General features: G+C 43.6%; 1 protein-coding gene and 2 long non-coding RNA genes across 5 annotated transcripts in view; 1 reads left to right on the top strand and 2 right to left on the bottom strand.

The window, feature by feature from the left end:
• Nucleotides 1-2,605: 2,605 nt before the first annotated feature.
• On the bottom strand, nucleotides 2,606-5,970 carry LOC139612990 (uncharacterized). Its single transcript, XR_011686667.1, has 4 exons — nucleotides 5,890-5,970; nucleotides 5,438-5,795; nucleotides 3,103-3,235; nucleotides 2,606-2,745 (listed from the first exon to the last, which is right to left on the bottom strand). It is a non-coding gene; the product is annotated as an uncharacterized lncRNA (long non-coding RNA).
• On the top strand, nucleotides 2,744-5,443 carry LOC139612991 (uncharacterized). 2 transcript variants are annotated; one of them, XR_011686669.1, is made up of 3 exons: nucleotides 2,744-2,937; nucleotides 3,111-3,254; nucleotides 5,220-5,443. It is a non-coding gene; the product is annotated as an uncharacterized lncRNA (long non-coding RNA). The 2 variants fall into 2 exon arrangements; XR_011686668.1 differs by having other exon boundaries at nucleotides 5,161-5,443.
• Nucleotides 5,971-10,438: 4,468 nt separating the features above from the next.
• Nucleotides 10,439-19,498, bottom strand: part of cpne4a (copine IVa) — a 50,472-nt gene continuing 41,412 nt past the window's right edge. For both annotated transcript variants that reach the window (XM_071469210.1, XM_071469209.1), the window contains 3 exons: nucleotides 18,810-18,943; nucleotides 17,654-17,890; nucleotides 10,439-13,432 (listed from right to left, as the gene is read on the bottom strand). In XM_071469210.1, the coding sequence (XP_071325311.1) occupies nucleotides 13,301-13,432; nucleotides 17,654-17,890; nucleotides 18,810-18,943 (503 nt within the window). In that variant the 3' untranslated portion in view covers nucleotides 10,439-13,300. The remainder of the gene's footprint in view (nucleotides 13,433-17,653; nucleotides 17,891-18,809; nucleotides 18,944-19,498) is intronic.

Here is a 19,498-nt window from a genome sequence, read left to right as displayed (position 1 = left end):
CAAACGGCGCTGCTCGTCAGGATCATTAAGGCCACCCCCCCCCAACCCAGAGAGGCGGCGTGATTTATGGCTTCTCTCTGAAGACGAGGGAAGATAAATGAGGGGCTGCAGGTTGGTGGACGTACCTGGGTACCTGGGTCATCTTCAGGTCCTCCTCCCCAAGGCCTGAGCTGACCTTTGACCTCTGGAATGTGTACACACTGGGACGTTTCTGCTCAGCTCATTTTAACACAGAGGAAGAAGAAGAAGTGCTGTCACTTTAATGCAATTCACTGTTGTACATGTATGACTGATGATGTAATGACATGACTGATGATGTAATGACATGATTGATGATGTAATGACATGATGCTCACACCGAGCTGTGACCTGCAGACGTGTTTTTTTCTCATATCAACAGAAGCTCTGAATTTTCTCTCTTTACATTTTCTTTATTTATTTTACACCTGACTTCTCCATCTGTGGGTGAAGCAGCATTCTGATTGGCTGAGGCGACGACCCACTGTGTCCTGTTTCTAAACCACTACAGTCAAGAGTCCAGCTGGTTTCTGCTGAAATAGATTAACTGACATGTGGACTGAGGGTCAACAGGGGCCTAACAATTTATTTCTGCCTCAGGGCCCCAGGAGGCCGATCCATCCACACCGTTATGTCAGCTGCAGGTCCGTCAATACCTCTGATTGGTGATCAGACCCATGATCAATCATGTGATTGTAAGTCTGAGGAAGTCACTGATAAATTACTGCTCACACTCAACAAAAGATTAGACACCTCTGGAACCTGATCCTGACCCTGGTCCTGGTCCTGGTCCTGGTCTTGATCCTGATCTGACCCTGATCCTGAATGTGAACCTGACCCTGACCCTGGTCCTGGTCCTGATCTGATCTGATCCTCATCCTCATCCTGACCCTGGTCCTGATCCTAGTCCTGATCTGATTCTGATCTGATCCCGATCCTGAATGTAAACCTGAACCTGATCCTGGTCCTGATCCTGATTCTGATCTGATCCCGATCTGATCCCGATCCTGAATGTAAACCTGAACCTGATCCTGGTCCTGATCCTGGTCTGATTCTGATCTGATCCTGAATGTAAACCTGGTCCTGGTCTTGATCCTGATCTGATCCTGATCCTGAAACGGATCTGATTCTGATCTGACCCTGATCCTGAATGTGAACCTGAACCTGAACCTGAACCTGACCCTGGTCCTGATCTGATCCTCATCCTCATCCTCATACTGACCCTGGTCCTGATCTGATTCTGATCTGATCCCAATCCTGAATGTAAACCTGAACCTGATCCTGGTCCTGATCCTGATCCTGATCCTGATCTGATCCCGATCCTGAATGTAAACCTGATCCTGATCCTGGTCCTGGTCTGATTCTGATCTGATTCTGATCCTGAATGTAAACCTGAACCTGATCCTGGTCCTGATCCTGGTCTGATTCTGATCTGATCCCGATCCTGAATGTAAACCTGATCCTGATCCTGGTCCTGATCCTGGTCTGATTCTGATCTGATCCCGATCCTGAATGTAAACCTGATCCTGATCCTGGTCTGAAATGAATCCAGTTCCAGGTGTCCTGTTTAAAGTCCTCCTCCTGTGACTCCCTGCAGTCTGGTGCAGTAACGAGAGCCGGGGTCTAACATGTCCTTGTGTTGCAGGAGGGGAAGGTGAGAGCTGGCCGGTGGGGGCTGGGGGGGGCTAAGGGGGTGACACCCCATTATTTCCTGCCCCTGATGGAGCAGCTCCTCACGGCCGTGGCCTCATTTTAAGGAAAGGAAGAAAAACATGATATTTTTCCTCCATCTCCTCCTCAGGCTCTGGGGAGCGGGTTCAGAGGGGGTGGGGGCTCGAGGGGCTTGGGGGGGTGATATAAAAATAAAAACCCCACCTCCTGCTCCTTCTGTCATATTATTCAAACGTCCTCTGCTCTCATTACCTGCTCTGATCCCTCCTGGGTCGATGTGTCTCTGCCTCAGGACCGTTTGATGTTTGTTTGTCAGACGCTTCGTTCTGATCAATACGCTCAGTTAATTCACAGGAAATGACCACGACGCCGAGCGGCAGCGCCTCTGCATGTTTCCTGTGTCCGACCTTCATCTTCCTCTAAACCTCAATAAAACCCTGAGCAAAATGAGTTGTTTTGTCTCTAAATATTAGAAAGTAGAGAAAAGTTTTTACTCAGAGCACAAACATCTTCAGATTCCTGTATTTTATTATGACTCTTCTGTTTTTATTTACTCTCACTCTCATTTTTATTCTTTAATTTGTTTCTTTCTGTCTCATTGAAATTATAAATCAAACCTGCAGCACAGATTCATTTTGGAGGAAATGTTCCTGGATGATTGTTTTTTATGAACATAATGAGAAAATGTTAATTATCACATTTTCCAAGACACAAAATGTTTCCATAGATAAAATATTCATACGACTTATTTAATGAGTTTCCCACTAAAGTCTCAGATCCCACAGTCTGACGACAGCGCTGTTCCAGCTCTGCCTCCTGTATGTCTGTGGGTTTATACAAAGTGAGGCGGTTTGCAGCAGGTGTGACTCCTCCCTGTGGGCTGAGGGTTAGTGAGGCTGTTGTTCACAGGTGGGGGCAGGATGGGGCGTGGGACTGACGGGTCGGAGCAGTGTCAGCAGACGTGGTATCAGTCGACTGTGTGAAGAGGGAGCTGAGCTGCCAGGTAAAGATTCTGATCTACTGGTCGATCTGTGTTCCAACCCTCAGCTCGTAAGACTGCAAAGACAAGCAGGAAATACCTGGTTATAGTATTTACTGCGTGTAGTTTCTCATACAGATCACAGGTGAATACCAGGTGGAGTCCAGGGGGCTTTTCACAGTATCAGCAGGACGGCGAGTCTGGAAGATCCCGCCATCAAACATCACAACATCCACACAGACAGAGCCTGAGGCAGCAGAGCCGCTCAGGTGTGTGAGGAAATCCCTGCTGCTGAGGGCCGAGAGCTCTGCCCCCTGTTTTATCAGGGAGAAACAGCTGCTGCCTCCAGCTCCCGAACAAAGCCTGAACAGTCAGACACTCGCTGTAATCTGCCCTCAGAGATGCAGAGTCAAAAATAAAAGATTACACTCCACCTCTGCAGGCCGCCATCACGTCGGGGAGATTACAGCCACCAACCGAAGCGGACGATGGCTCCCAGTGGTGACGCCGACAAGACCCCCCCAGAGGAGGAGGAGGAGGAAGAGGAGGAAGAATCATGCTAGCTGTCTGAAGAAGAATCAGAACAGTCAGTAACAAGCACTAAAAGACTTAGTCCGTCTACAGCAGGAATCAGGAGTAATGTCAACAGGCTAACAAGCTAACAAACTCACAGTTTAGCAGGCTAATGCAGTAACAGGCTAACAGACTGACAAGCTAACAGGCTAACATAATAACAGACTGACAGGCTAACAAACTCACAGTTTAACAGGCTAATAGGCTAATGTAGTAACAGGCTAACAGACTGACAGGCTAACAGGCTAACATAATAACAGACTGACAGGCTAACAAACTCACAGTTTAACAGGCTAATAGGCTAATGTAGTAACAGGCTAACAGACTGACAGGCTAACATAGTAACAAGCTAAAAGGCTAACAACACTAATGTAACAGACTGACCAGCTAACAGGCTAACATAATAACAGACTGACAGGCTAACAAACTCACAGTTTAACAGGCTAATAGGCTAATGTAGTAACAGGCTAACAGACTGACAGGCTAACAGGCTAACATAATAACAGAGTGACAGGCTAACAAACTCACAGTTTAACAGGCTAATAGGCTAATGTAGTAACAGGCTAACAGACTGACAGGCTAACAGGCTAACATAATAACAGACTGACAGGCTAACAAACTCACAGTTTAACAGGCTAATCGGCTAATGTAGTAACAGGCTAACAGACTGACAGGCTAACATAGTAACAAGCTAAAAGGCTAACAACACTAATGTAACAGACTGACAGGCTAACATAGTAACAGGCTAACTGGGTAAGAAACAGAAAGGCTAACAAGCTAACAGACTGACAAGCTAACAGGCTAACAAACTTACAGTTGAACAGGCTAACATAGTAACAGGCTAACAGACTGACAGGCTAACATAGTAACAGGCTAACAGATTGACAGGCTAACATAGTAACAGGCTGACAGGCTTAAAGGCTAACAGACTGACAGGCTAACAGGGTAAGAGACTGAAAGGCTAACAAGCTAATCAGACTGACAGGCTAACAAGCTAACAGGCTAAAAAGCTAACAGACTGACAGGCTAACAGGGTAAGAGACTGAAAGGCTAACAAGCTAACAGGCTAAAAAGCGAACAGACTGACAGGTTAACAGGCTAACGAGCTAACAGGCTAACAAACTTACAGTTTAACAGACTGACAGGCTAACATAGTAACAGGCTAACAAACTTACAGTTTAACAGGCTAACAGGCTAATGTAGTGACAGGCTAACAAGCTAACAGGCTAACAAACTTACAGTGTAACAGACTGACAGGCTAAAATAGTAACAGGCTAACAGGCTAACATACTAAGACTAGGCTAACATGCTTACAGACTAAAAGTCTAACAGACTGACAGGCTAACAGGGTAAGAGACTGAAAGGCTAACAAGCTAACAGACTGACAGGCTAACAAGCTAACAGGCTAAGAACCTAACAGACTGACAGGCTAACATAGTAACCGGCTAACAGGCTAACAAATTTACAGTTTAACAGGCTAACATGCTGACAGACTAAAAGGCTAACAGATTGACAGGCTAAGAAACTAACAGGCTAGCAGACTTACAGGCTAACAGCTTTCCCACCAGAACAAATCAACCAACCCCAACAGGTTGCGAAGCAGCTGGCGTCTAAATAACAGTGTTTACTGTGGGTTTCAGACATTTCAAGGTGACACTGTGAGGTATTATTGTAAATTTAAGGTGGTATTATAGTGAGGTTAAGGCGGTTTTATGATGAGTTTTAGTTGGTGTTATTGTAAATTTAAGGTGGTATTGCTGAGCTTTGTGTCTGTGTCCTGAAGGAGGAGGTTTAACCACTGTTGACATCGATCAGTCGGAGCTGGAGGCTGGGATCTGTGTGTGTGTGTGTGTGTGTGTGTGTGTGTGTGTGTGTGTGTGTGTGTTGAATTGTTTCTGTGTTTTATAAACTGTCCATAGATCAACATGTTTCTCCCGATGATTGACTTCGTCACCTGATGTTAAACGTTCACGCACAGCTTCAGCTCAGAGACTGGAGAACATCGATCACACCAGAAATCGGCGTGTGTGTGTTTGCTCTATCAGAAGAGCAGCACTCACAGTGACAGACTCACAGTCCACAGCTCAACACTGATCCAGCTTTTACTGGGAAGGCGGAGCTACACCCATGCAGCTGTGCATCACTGATTCAGTCCCCCCTTACTCCAACAGATAACCGACAAAGAACATCACACACCGTTTTTAATTTGATCCTCATCTGTTCAGAGAACAAAACCAAAGAGTTGATGTAAAGAGCAGAAGAATCTGGAAGCTGATGGCTGATCACTAACAGCTGGGTGCTCAGTCGGCTGGTGGGCGGAGCCTGTTGATCAGGTAGGATCACCTGCAGCTGTGTGGAGTTGATATGACGCCGTCAGTGTGTTGGAGCAATGTGCCAACACTTCAGCAGCCCACAGAAGTGTCCTGTGACGTTTGAAGCTCTTTGAGAGCAGCTGTAATCTCATCAATGAGCTGCTGATACTGTCAGACTGCAGAGTGACTGCAGGGACCCTCAGTCTTTCTGCTTCCAGAACATTCAGAAACATTTCATGGAGCTTGATGCAGATGACAGAGAAAAGAGATGAGCAGCACAAATGTTAACCAGAGTGACGTCACCACACATCTGAACCTGCTGCAGGACGAACTCACCTCATTCTCTGTCCCTACACCTCTGTGCTACCAGCGACCCTGAGCCCTCCCACACCAGCTGTGTCCCTCCTCCGCCGGACACTCTGTCTTTGTGAGGGCCTCCACGATAACTTTGGTTGCTATGGCCACTGCCAATGGGATTTAAGCAGATACTCTTCCTGTAAATTCGCTCACACAGTGTTTACTCTTCTTTTTCTTTGTGTCTGAACAGAAATACGATGTGCACGTGCACGTGCTCAGACATGATGAACTGCTGAGGAAGATCATGTGATGGTATCAAAAGCTCCAGATCAGCTAATGAGTGGAGCTCATGGTGAGATGTGATTTCAACTGTCACCAGACTCAATGTAAAAACTGGACAATTCTACAAACTCCAGATTATGATCAGTAACAAACATCTGCACAAACACACTGAGGTCAGGTTCAGGTTCAGGTTCAGGTTCAGGTTAGATGAATTTTTCTGTCAGTCTGATGTGATCAGGTCTGTGAGCAAATGAAAACAGATGAAAACAAACAGCAAAATAATCTGACTTTTCAGTAGTTTCAGATCCTTCAGGATCCTCCTGAGAGACATTTAAAAAATATATTATTTTGATTTTGTACTAAACTTGTTTTTTATTTTCTGCTTTTTTGTTTCCTGGAAGTGTTTTTTCTAACTTCACATTTTTTGTCATCTGTGAAAACCTTGAAGAAAAAAGATTCCCCTCTAAATATGTTCCACTTGCCTCTCTGGCAGTGTTTTTGCTTTCACAGATTTTTTTTAACTAGCCTTCAGGGCTTCTGTACCTGACAGCACAAACAGTTTCATTCTAATCTTTTCTGTTTCTGGGTCAACTTCTATTAGTTTAAATACATTTTTTCTTTCTGAGCCTCGACATGTTGCTGTTGCATAATTACATAACATTAGAACAGATTTACATTCAGCACCATCGTCCTCTCATCGTTCTCCTTTCTAATCTCAGTTTCCTCCAATTTTCTCACTTTGCCTCCTCCTTCCTCCCAATTTCTAATATAATGATATTTTAAAAATCTGATTTAATTTCCCTCCCTGCCCCTCTGGTTGTTGTATGTCATCACATCAGTTTTCAGTTTTCAGTTCTGCTACTGTACAAATATTACAACAGATTTAATTATTCTGATTTTTCTGTGAATAAATGATAATAGAGGCTCATCTGGAAGAATCCATCACACACAGCCAGTTTTCTCTGTGTGTGTGTGTGTGTGTGTGTGTGTTTTGGCAGCAGCCTTTAGTTGAATGTGATAATGAGTTTCCTCTGTGGAGCAAAGAGCTGTCACTCAGCTTTGCTCTCATCCCTTTCCAGTATCAGCAGCTGCCAACACACACACACACACACACACACACACACACACACACACACACACACACACACACACACACACACACACACACACACACACACACACACTGCTCCTCTCATACTGACTGAAAACACTTTTCTCTGTCTCCTGAGACCAAAACACTCATTACAGAGTTATCAGATCTTACAGATCTTAAACTTCCTTGAAAGTCTTTAAATGTAGATTATTATTATTATTATTATTATTATTATTTCCCACAGTGAAATGAGGACCAACCTCATGTTCATGGCCAAAAGTCTGTGGACGGTTGAACATTCCCTCCACAGGCTGATGACTGTAAACACAGTATTAAAGTTGGTGTCGTCTGTCTGAGCTGTTAGATGTTATTAAAGACAGTTTGTGATGGGTGGAGCTCCCTCTGTTTATATCACAGCTTCCTATTGGCTGCTCCTCATTAACCTCCTCGTTAGTTGAAGGGCCTCCTGCGCTCGTCCGCTGAGGTAATTAAAGACCTGCTGAACCTTCTTTAATTAAAGAGTTTTAACGAAGACCTCGTGGGTTAGAGATGTGAGGTTTTACAGACGCAGCAGCTGAAGGTCTCATTCATTATTCAGCTGTTTGTGACTCGCAGCCAATCAGAGGGAAGTGTCTGCTGAGTCACACCAACAAAGAAGAAGAACAAAGTTGAGCCTGGAAAGTTTCACTTAGTGGAAACTTTGATCCAGAGTCTCAGGTTTTCTGTCTGTTGCTACATCGCTCAGGTGTTCAGACGCTCATGTCCCCTGAGGATGAACTGTGGTGACTTGAATCCTCTGACTCTATTTTGCCTCCAGTGCCACCATCAGGTCACATGTTTATTGGTCCACTACTTTGGTTCAGCCTGCGGGGCTGTTCATTCACAGTCTGCTTCCACCTGCAGAACTGGTCACATTCCCATCAGCTTCAGCTGTACTTAGTGCTTGATGCTAGTTAGCAAATGTTAGCATGCTAAACAAAGACAGTGAAAATACTGATCATTAGAACCATCTCTGTGGTTGACAGCTCTCAACATACAGCACAATTCTTCCTCATGCTTTTGTGCTGATGCTGTTATAACCAGAACAGGAAGTAGTGACGCTCAGATGTAGAGATGTCGAATGTAAAAGAGGCTCAGCGACAAGTCTGTAACACGCTGTGGTCCAATCACAGAGGTGCACAGCTCTGACGGACAACGGGTTTATTGGCCTCCTGTGTTGATAGAGATGGAGGATGGACGCTGTAAAATCCTGCCTCATCACAGTCTCTGTGCAGCGTCTGATAAACCTTCAGTCTCATGGAGTCGATGTCAGATTTCATGTGTCGCTGTCTCACATGAAACCAACAAACGTTTAATTTGACTTTAGTGACAGGGATCAGGGGGCAGGAGAAGAGGAGCTGTTCACAGAGCTTCATCAACCCAGCAGAGAAACACAGTCTGAGATAACACACATCAGCCTCTGTGATAACTGACAGGAAGTCCAGTCTCTAATTGGCTGACAGAAAACTGGATTTATTAACTGTCAGAGTTAAACCTCTCAGCCTCATTAGATTTTTAATTTGACGCAGCTGAGGGACTGCAAAACTCTGAGCCCCCCCTCCCAAATTTCACAATTTTGAGTCTTTTGGTTGAGTTTTGGACCCCGATCAATGATCAGCTGATTGATCATCCTCACCTCAAACTGCACATCAATCACAAACCGATCTGTCAGACGATCACCCTGCTGATTAGTCATCTGATTTCTTCTTCCTGTTATCATGTGTTTATTTTGAAAGTTGGCACATCTGCTGACATGTTGCCTCCACAATGTGTCTGTGATTCATTTAAAGGTCCACATCCATAAGAAGATATATTTGTGGTTTTAAGAACCAAAAATCATCTCTGGCTCTGAGCCTCTCTTCTGATTGGCTGACAGTTGTCTGAGTGATCCAATAAAAATATAGCAGATCTCAGGTAAACACTCAGGTGTGAACTCTCTCTGTGCTCAGACTGAGTTGTTGTTCTTCACTGAGCAGCTTCATGTTTCTCACACTGAGCTCTGCTGTTGTTCGTTCGTGCTGTTTTCTCTATGACAGCTTCTTTATGTCGAGTCGGTGACATCTCGCTGTGACTCTTTTGTCCTGTTGACAGGGTTAACGACCTCTTTTCATCTGTCTCCTCCTCCTTTTGAACCCGTTACACCTCCGAACAAACCGCCCCCTGGTTTAATTACTGCTGTGGCTGTTTGGAAATCACAGGAGGATGATGGGACAGCTGGGAAATTCTCCTTCATCTTCTCCTTTACGCTCACAGGCGGAGACAGACCACAGTGTAACACACTCGCTGAGGCTGACGGACACAAAAACACTGACTGCTTCCTGTGGGAAATAATTCAGAACATAAATAACATTAAAACTTCCCTCTGAAAGCAGAACGAAGTAAAGGTTTAAACGTTTAAGAAAAACTGTAAATTTGAGATGTTTCCGTGGCAACACTGAGCATCTGCTGAGGAAGATGATGTGATGTCTTTCAAAGCTCAAACAGCTCGTAAGCAGAGATTACTAGCTGGTTAAACTTGTTACCACTAAATCAGACACAGGACCTGCAGGAGCTACAGGTCTGTCAGTCTCTGGATTTCTTAATGTTGTTATGACAAAGGGTCAAATTAGTCTTGAGGTCTATTTGACAGATCCTCTCTGTCCTCCCCTGTGAGCTTCAGGTGGTGTCCTATGATTGGACTATTTGACGGGATTGCTGCCTGCTGATTGGACAACAACTTTCCACTGGAACCTGTCCTCTGTGTTTGCCTTCAGAGCTTTCAGCCAAAAAACTTTCTGGATTCAGTTTTCAGTCTCAGTTTGGTTTGATAGTTTCACCAAGTGTGAATTTTATAGAACTCAGCTGTTCACAATTTATTAAAGACTAAAGTTATAGAGAGTTGAGGGTGTGGCCTCTTTGAGTGACAGGTGGGTGGCACTGAAGGCTCAGCTCCACACAGGCCCCACCTCTTTGATCATTTTTGGATTAGCCAGATTATGGGCGGAGTCAGGCACTGCCAAGATGGCGACAGTGGAGCAGCTCACTCTGAGCTTCAGAAACCTGAGGGTGACGTCACAGAGGCTCCGCCCATCTGTATGTACGAGGTTCAGGTTCTTTGTTTACTCTGAGCTCTGAGTGTTTGACTGACGTCTGCTGTGTTCGCTGACGTTACATAAAACAGACACTGAGACAGAGTTTACTGATAAAACTTTTATTATCATAAGTCAGTTTGTCATTGTTTTGCACACAATACTGCATGGTAACACAACGAGAATCATGTGACTCAACACCTGTCCGCCATCTTTTCTCTCTGTGCTGAACACAACAAAAAGAACCTGTGATGACATTAAATAATCAGTGGTTAAATAATTATTACAGAACCAGACTCAAAGGCTCAACGCTGCCTGTGTGTGAGTGGGAAGTAAAATCCTTATTAAAAACTGAGTCGAAGCTTCTGGAAAAAACAAACAAAACAATTCATTAATTCTTCCCTTTAAGAGTCAGGTAAAGATGCATGACATTAACTTACATAGAGGAATCTCTTGAATACAGATGTAGAACTATGGGCTGTCTGTCATCTCACTTTGCTTGGTCAATTAACATTAGTGAGCCACAGTGACAGACAGGACGTGTCAGCTTCCTGGTGGTCTCAGATCAGCTGCTGTGACTTCACCAAGAGAGATCATCTGTTGAATCCCAACAATCTCAGCCCCAGGAAATATATCCATATTGGATGATCCCACACTTCCCAGTTTACAGCAGATGCCGGTGCAAGCAGTAGTGTTCTCGCCATGTGGTGATGCAGAATGTAAAGGCATGGAGGTCGATCGTTCCCCAACTATAGTTCATTTATCATAAATAGGGTCTGTCCCTACAATTAACCAACCATGCTGTGGCCAAGATATTGTAGAGAGCAAATGCTTCAAAAATGTTGCTGGATGTAAAAGTGACTGAACGTAATCTGTGGTTTTGCAGAATCATTGAGTATCAATTGTCTTTTCTGGAGATGAGGTTGACTGTGCAGGTGTGGCCAGAGACAAATATCTAGGACCAGAAAATTTCAGGAGTAATTCAAGAGAAGGCAAAAAACTGTACGTGTTTTTTAGTCAGGACGTGATTCTAGATGCTGAATCAGAAACTGTTTGTAGGAAGTGTACAGAGGTCCTGAAGGACCTCGAAATAGACCCTTCTGCATTGAAAGGAACCAGTTGAGGTAGTTCAGGAAACCTCCTTGTGAAGGTTTTCAGAGCAGGTCTGACCCAGGTCTTGATTGGCAGATTGCTGTAACATCAGGCAAAGAAAAAGAAAAGCTGAACCTGAAGATTTTTATCACGTCAATCTTAATTCCAACCCTCAGCTGTGGTGAAGAGTGTGGGAAATGAACAAAGAGGCCAAGCTTACCACTGGCTAAAATGAGTTTCCTATGTGTGTCTGGACCCAGGAACAGGGTGAAGACCTCAGACATCCAGAGGGAGCTGAGGGAGTAGCTGCTCCTTCGTGCTGACAGGAGCCGGAGGAGGTGGTTCAGGTGCCTGATTGGGACACTTTCTGCTTGTTTTCTGGGGGCATCCAACTGACCCCAGAAGGAAGATACAGGGTGAGGAGCTTTGACATCCAGGAGGAGGTCCACTGCTGTTCCTCATTGCAGGGATCTAAAGCCTCCTGCAGGCCTCCCAGTGGAGGTTTCCCACAACACTCCTCCCAGACCCACAGTTTGTTTGAGGAATCAGTAATCCCATCTGAACTTTGTGCCTATAATCCAAAAGGTTTTTTACTTTTTTACTGGTGAGAAGTCTCAGGCTGCCTGGGACCAGTTACCTATAACCCACGACCATGACCTGGATCACTGAGAATCTGCACAGGTACACGTGGATAAGGACTGATTCTGGACTACTTCGCCTCACCTGGCTCTGCACAAGTGGTTGAAAACTGATGGATGGACATGTTGTGGATCCTGATCTTGAATTAGGATTCGAGCAAATTATAAAATTTTAGAAACTTTCTGAACCTTTTCTAAAACTAATAAATGTCTAAAAACAACAGCAACAAAAAAAGGTTGCACTCTAAAACTTTCCAGATACTGAATGTACTTGTTTAAGTAATTTTAAAAATAGAAGAAAAAACACAATAAAACCAAAGGAATGAATGAAGGTGAAAACATTTTTCAAAGACAAAAAGACAGGCAGGTGTTGTGGCACAAAGTGGCCAAAATCTATCACCATAATCTAGAAATCTCTCCAAAGATACTTAGGTTGTGCTTTTAAATCTACTCACACATTTTCATTTACATGTGAACATGCTTGAGAGTAGAACAGCCCCATCATCGGGTACACTGTAAACGTCATTATTACTCATATAATTCACTACCAGGAAACAGAAACCACAAGGACTGAGGAGTCCCGCATGGAGATTTGCATGCAAAACAACAGTTCATGCATCTGCCTCGCCTTTAGAAAAAAACAGTAGAGGATGCAGACGTCTGTGAAGGCAGCTCGCTTGTTCATCTAGCAGAGATCCAAAATGCTTTACAACGTACGAACCTTACGAAATTTAGCAAAATCTCGATAAACTCTTATAAAAACAAACCAGACGGGGGGGGTCATACATTCCTTCATCGACTGTTTCCCCGCCTGTCATGCTGTCTGCAGGGAAGCAGCGTTGGGATTGGTCAGTGTTGTGTGTTTGTGTGCTTTTCATTTCCATTGAAAACACTCCTGAACGTTACAATCTACTCAGCCTTTGTTGGCCCTGCATGCACAACAGATGCTAAAGGTGCTACAGTTAGCATTTTTAGACATGAAACTTAGGATGAGATGAATTCTTTCACCAGTGAGTACCTTCAGTGCTACTGCTCTTCATTTCCCATAAACCTCTCTGCTTCCTAGATCCCCGTGTTTACAACAGCTCAGGATGGACAGCTCAGCCTCTTCTTCATGGTGAAATGCTGCGTGTAGCACCTTTAACATCCACATTAACAAAAACTAAATACAGTAAACATTTTCCTCAGTCCGGGAGAGGTTGTGCTGTCGGGGGAGGGGGCAGCCGTGGTGGTGGCGCTCAGGGGCCGAACGGCCTGGAAGACTGGTACTCACTGGGCACTTTGGGCTTGATGCCCTTGCTGTTGTAGTAGTCAACCACCTGGTTGGGCACTTCTGCAAGCACGCTCTTAGCCAGAGCAGCTGGAGACGCCTGAGGAGGAGGAGACGGAGGAAACATGAGTCACTGAGAGACACGTCTACAAACAGGAAACATGTCTTTAACATGAAGGTGTCCAACATTATATCACTTCACATTCCCACTGAGCGTTTTCCAAACCATCCATCAGGTTTCAGATGGAGCTTCTTCCTTCAGGCAGCTGCTGGTCTCAGTTCATTACCTACGTCATGAAAATTAAAACTGTTGGATCAAGAACTCCTCCCCCCGCCAGTAGGTCTAACGAAATTAGCAAGCCTGAAGCTTCAGGGTGTTGTCAAGTCAAAGTTCAGTATCACCTGATTTCACAAATACGTCTCAAAGAGCTGAACATGAACTAAACAATGAGCAACATCAGAAAACGTCTGAGGTGTAACATGACGTCTGAGGTGTGGTGGTTCGGAAACAACTGGATGGAAACAGCTGCACCTTGATTTTTCTCCACAGAGCAACAACACTTCCTGTCTCTAAGTCACATCGCTAAACTAACCAGAGGCTAAAAGGACTTTGACTGCAAACAATCAGGATGGTGACTGTGTGTGAACATAAATATATCAATAATTAACTGTAAAAACACTGTAAATATATTTTCAGTAAATAAACTGAAGCACACAGACTGAATGATGAATTAACACATTATAGTGATATCAAATACAACAACATGAAATATGACACAAAACTCCTGCACATTCTCTCTCACACACACACACACACACACACACACGCAAACACGTGCAACATATAGCACATGTAGAAAACAACATGCACAAGAAACTGAAAACAAACAGGGCTGATAAAATGTAATTTTCTAGTCTTGGTTCTGTCATGATCTGTTTTCAGATTCTGTCTGGACTTTAGTTTACTTCCTGTTTTATGTTGTTGTACTTCCTCTGCCTCCGTTGTGTATTTAAGTCTCTGTGTTTATCAGTTTATCAGTTTGTCAGTTTGTCTGTTTGTTCCTGTTCAGTCTCCTCGTGTGTTTTCTGTTTTCTATTATTTTATATTAGTTTGGATTTTTTGTGTTTGTGTGTTTGGAGTTTTTGTTTCCTTCTTGTGCTTCACTTTATTTTCTCGTTTCTTCACGAACCAGCTTTTGTTTGAGTTTCTCTGCAGCTGAGTCTGAAAACATTCACTTTATAACAGATTCACATGTAGCAGCAGCTGCTAATGTGCTAATTGCTGATTCAGGTAAACTAAAGAATGTTAACAATAATCACGTCTAGATGAGATAAATGCAAGAGCGAGTGTTTCATCATCAGCTGTGGAAAGAGTGCTATGAATTCTGGCAACACTCAGTAAATGCAATGTGCAGCTTTTGTAATATTGTTAATGTAAATGTGTCACCAGCTGTAACAACAGCTGAGAGATCATCGCTTTGGACCAGGAACAAGAATTTCTCCTGTGTAGCAGTGACTGAAGATAAAATATCAATAACAGGACACATTCACACAACTGGGAGCAGCAGAAGCTTCACATCTCAACCCTTCATCACCTCCTAGCTTCTCTGATGTAACGAGGACAATGGAATAAATAAATTATTGATTGATCGATTGATTGATTAATTGATTGATTGATTGGAAGAAAGGAAATGAATGTAAAAAAGGAAAAGTGGCTCACTGACAATGACGAGCAGGAAAACTCAGTAATGAGCCAAACTATTACCAGGAGTCATGTGGACAACACCTACATCCACCCATGCTGTGCTGCAGATCATGTGTGTGTTGTACATGGTGGAGTTAGGTGGAGTTAGGTGGAGTTAGCTGTGTCGCTCTGAGCTGCTCGTCTCTGCCTCGTTCTGCTGCTGTCAAACCTAAATTGCTTCCTCTTTGGGCCAAAGACAGAAACTCTCATTCATCACACAGGTTAAACCCAGGAGGGAAAATACATCCAGCGCCTGTAGAACGAGTCCAAACTGCACTATAACCTTCAGACGTGTTCAAGACAGAGAATTCATCAGAGCCAGAGAAGTAAAACATTTCCCCTGAAGATGAGCTGGCAGGTTGCCGCCATGTTTCCCTCCTTAAAGGCTGGAAACTAATTTCTTCAATAACTTCACACGCTCTCATCTCGTCCTCCTCCTCTCCCAATACGCTCCCATCCTCAGTCTAAAACAATCTTCTTGGCTAATTGCTTTCTTAACACTTTACAGTCATCCACAGTTACACAAAGGGTCGCACAAACTTATATATACACTCACGGTCTCATTTTCTATCAGAGCAGGTTTTTTTAAATTAACACACCATCTGGTGCCAGAGTTTAGTTTTCTTCTCTTTAAGGTTTTGGGCTGAGAACAGCTCAGTGTGTTTGTAACATTAACACATCTCAGCTCCAAACAGCAACACAAACAGACTTTAACAACAACTGACATTCAAACATGAAGAAAATCCAAACAGAAAAGTTATGAACTGTTTGGTTTCACTTCATTGTTCACAGCAGTGAAGTCTGGCTCTTAATGATTAACTACTGCTGTAATTACAGAGACAGCAAGCAGGTGGATTACAGGAGAACCGGGACCAGGTTCACATCCAGAGTCCAGTCTGGGGTTTAGGTTAGTGAAAGATGGTGGTTTTGGTCAAATGTAAACTGAGGTCCGGATCGTACCATCCAGATGGATGTATAACCAGTGTACAGTCAGTGGTTCCCAACCTGTGCACAAGTAATGAGCCAACAAATCATTTCCAAAACAGTTTTGGTAAAAAAATTTTTTAATTATATTAAACATTTTATAAAAAAGCTTTTAATGTTTTTTCAATGAAATGGTCATTTAAACAATTAAAATGTTGAATATAATTTTTTTCTCTTGTATTGAGTTCTGTCACATCTTATACTAGTTTTCTACCTCAGTCTGATGGTGGGTGAAAGGTCACAGTCATGACAACAGCTGGAGAATTAAACAGACAGCTGGTAGCTGATAGCTTAGCAACAGGACGAGTTAAACGGAGAGAGTCAGAGACAGACGGTGAAGCTCCAGCTGATCAAAACAGAAAACTGATCCTGTGTTCTCAGCTCAGTCGTCATCAGTCACATAAAAACTCTGTGGCTTCAGTCGGCTTCTGTATTGTTACACAGACAGAAATGGGTCAGAACCACTGTTACAATTTACCGAGAATTAATTCATTTTGACAGAATGTTTCTATTTTAACCGACGCAGATTTTCTAACCTTCAATCACTGTGACTCGAGTCAGGGAGTGACACACACACACACACACACACACACACAGGGGAGAGAATTAAGTGGAAGGTGAGACTGAAGAGGAAGAGAAAGAGGGAAGGAAAGTGCTGTAAAGATGAACAACAGAGACTCAAGCTACACTTTTTTATTTCATTTAGTAAAATTAACCACTTTATTATAACTAATTATTATGAAGTTGTGACTTATTACAGCTATTGTCCTTGAAATGCTACAAGAACATACAGTTAATATATAGTTATGTAATTATAATAATGTTGCTGACTGGACCTGTGAATCTGAACGGATGTAAACGAGCAGGTTGTGCCTCTGTGTCTTTCTCTAACAACATAAACCTGTTTAATGATGGAGTCACTGCAGCTGGAGACTGAACTGAGATCAGATGTTGAAACAAACAGGTTCTCTGACTCATCACTTCTCTAACGCATAAATTAACAACATTTCCTCTTTATGTTCCTACAAAACATATTTGCTATTGTTTATTTGTTGTATAAAATTGAAAGGAGACAGGATTTCAATAAAGAAGTTAAACTGTTTCAGTCTAATAGAGAAGTTGGATTTTTAAAATGGGCTAAAATTACATTTAGATTTAAATTACATTGAGATGAGTCTGTCTGACCACAACTGACAAAATAAAGTTATAACTAAAATTTATAACAAACAAAGAGATGCAATAAAAATAAAAAGGACATTTAGGGTTTCGAGATGTTTATGACTGATTTAACTAAACCAGGGAGGGAGTTTAACCTCTGCCTCATGTCGGTGTTTTGTCGATGAATCTGAACTTCAGCTGAATTTAACTGGAAGAAGTTGTTATATAATGTATGAAGGAACATTACATAAATGACTGAGTCTCAGGGAGTGCAGAAAAAACAGAGGCTCCAGTATCGTACTGTGGGGAACTCCTCAGGGAGGAGGAGCTTCTGTTTCGTATAAACTCGTATTTCAAACATAAGTCAAGCAGTTGTCAGTTTACCCAGGAACTGATGTGACTTTAATTTTGTCAGACTTGTTTTACGTCACTCACGTGTTTGAAGTTGCGGAAGGGGACAAACTGGACGATGTCCCGCAGGACGGGCTCTCCTTTAGGCGATCGGAGGATCCCGTCGTCACCGTCCAGCATCTGCATGTCACTGAAGTCGGCGTTCCCAACCCCAACGATGATGACGGACATGGGGAGGTGGGAGGCCTGGACGATGGCCTCCCTTGTGTCGGCCATGTCGGTGATGACGCCGTCCGTCAGGATCAGCAGGATGAAGTATTGCTGGAAGAGTGAAGATCAAACAACAGTCGCTCTTCAGTCAGACTGACTCAGGTCTGACTCCAGGTTACAATAGTTTATAAGACGAGCAGAACCAACTTCAGTGTTTCAATGAGGACCAGACCTGAACATAAACTAATCCAGACTGATGCAGTGTCGATGTATTTTCTTTATTTTATCTTCCATAAATCGAACATTTTCTGTTCGGTAGAAGAATTCTGGCCGATGTGAAACACAATTACATAAAAATCCATCACATTCACTCATCAGTTAGTTGCTTTTTAAGTAACTTACAATTTATGCCACAGTCAGACTACATGATTTTAGGCCTGATTTTGACGTCGCCAACGGATCCTAGAAGTCACAGACAAAAGCCCGATCAGATGCAAATCAGCGGTTGATCGGCAAACACCAACCACTACGTGTGAACAAAGACCTGACTGCTGAGGTTCGCCGACCTGTCACATATACTGACCAGATATCTAGCACGCTAAAACAAGCTACAGCCAATGAGAGTGCAGGACACAGGATGAGGGGAAAGAGGCAGGAACCTGGAAGCCAACAGCAACAGCAGACACAGTGGACTCAGGAAGCTGAGCAGAATTGAACAGACCTTTGGCAGGAGAATCTTTCCTGTTTAACATTTCACACGTGCATCACGCTCATCTGACTCCATTTTACAAAATCACTTCTCGCGGATGTTCCCGTGACAGGACGTCGTTCTGGAGACCAGACAGACGAGATGTGGTTTGTGACTCTGTCCGACTTCTAAGCTGCTCGATCACAAGTCAGAAAGTTGTTGAGTGTGAACTGTGCATCGATCCGACGCCTCTGAAGTCACATAGTCTGAACTCAGCTGAAGGAGCCGACTGTGGTTTGAGTGAGCAGCTTCCAGTGAACACATTCAACCATCTGCTCTCACCATGGCCTCTTTGGTGTGGACCTCCTGCGAGGCAGAGCTGGCGACCTTCTGGATAATGGGAGCGATGTTGGTGGGACCGTAGAGCTGCAGCTTGGGGAGGCAGGCCTGGTAGGCCTCCACCACCCCCTGGATACCTGACAGGACACCAAACAGAAAGTTCAATCAGTGTGAGGAGGCACAGGAGGCACAGACCCCGTCTCTCTCCGGATGTCCCAGCATGCCCGGAGGCAGCGGTGATGTGATTTAATGTCTGAAGGTCACAGAACAGCATCACACACACACACACTGTGTTAGACTCACAGCTGATTTTCTGTTTTCACAGTCGTACTCTGACGCAGTCTCTGTGTCAGGAGGAGACAGGTGATCAGCTGATCAGACCTCAGCTCTGATCAATACGATCAATACAGAGGCAGTGATCAGGAGAGGAGCAGGTTGATCAATTATTAATTAAAGATTTTTCACCCAGAGGCTGAAACTTCAACATTCTTCAATGAATGAAAACTGAGCTGCTCTGATATTTACTCTGATAATAATAATCATTTATTAAAGGCTGAGGTGGAAGGTCAGAGTTCAATTTGCATCATCTGGATTTCATGAAATATAAAATATTGTGTAACTGATGAAACTGAATGAGAATCAATAAAAACTGAGACTCCAGACATACATAAACATAAAGACTCATTAAAGTG

Source organism: Trachinotus anak, unplaced genomic scaffold (assembly GCF_046630095.1).
Source record: "Trachinotus anak isolate AG129_WGS33_773 ecotype Australia unplaced genomic scaffold, CSIRO_AGI_Tana_v1 ptg000032l, whole genome shotgun sequence".
In the NCBI taxonomy this organism is placed as follows: domain Eukaryota; kingdom Metazoa; phylum Chordata; class Actinopteri; order Carangiformes; family Carangidae; genus Trachinotus; species Trachinotus anak.
The sequence above is the reverse complement of the archived record's forward strand: the minus strand, read 5'-3'. Positions and strand labels throughout refer to the sequence as shown.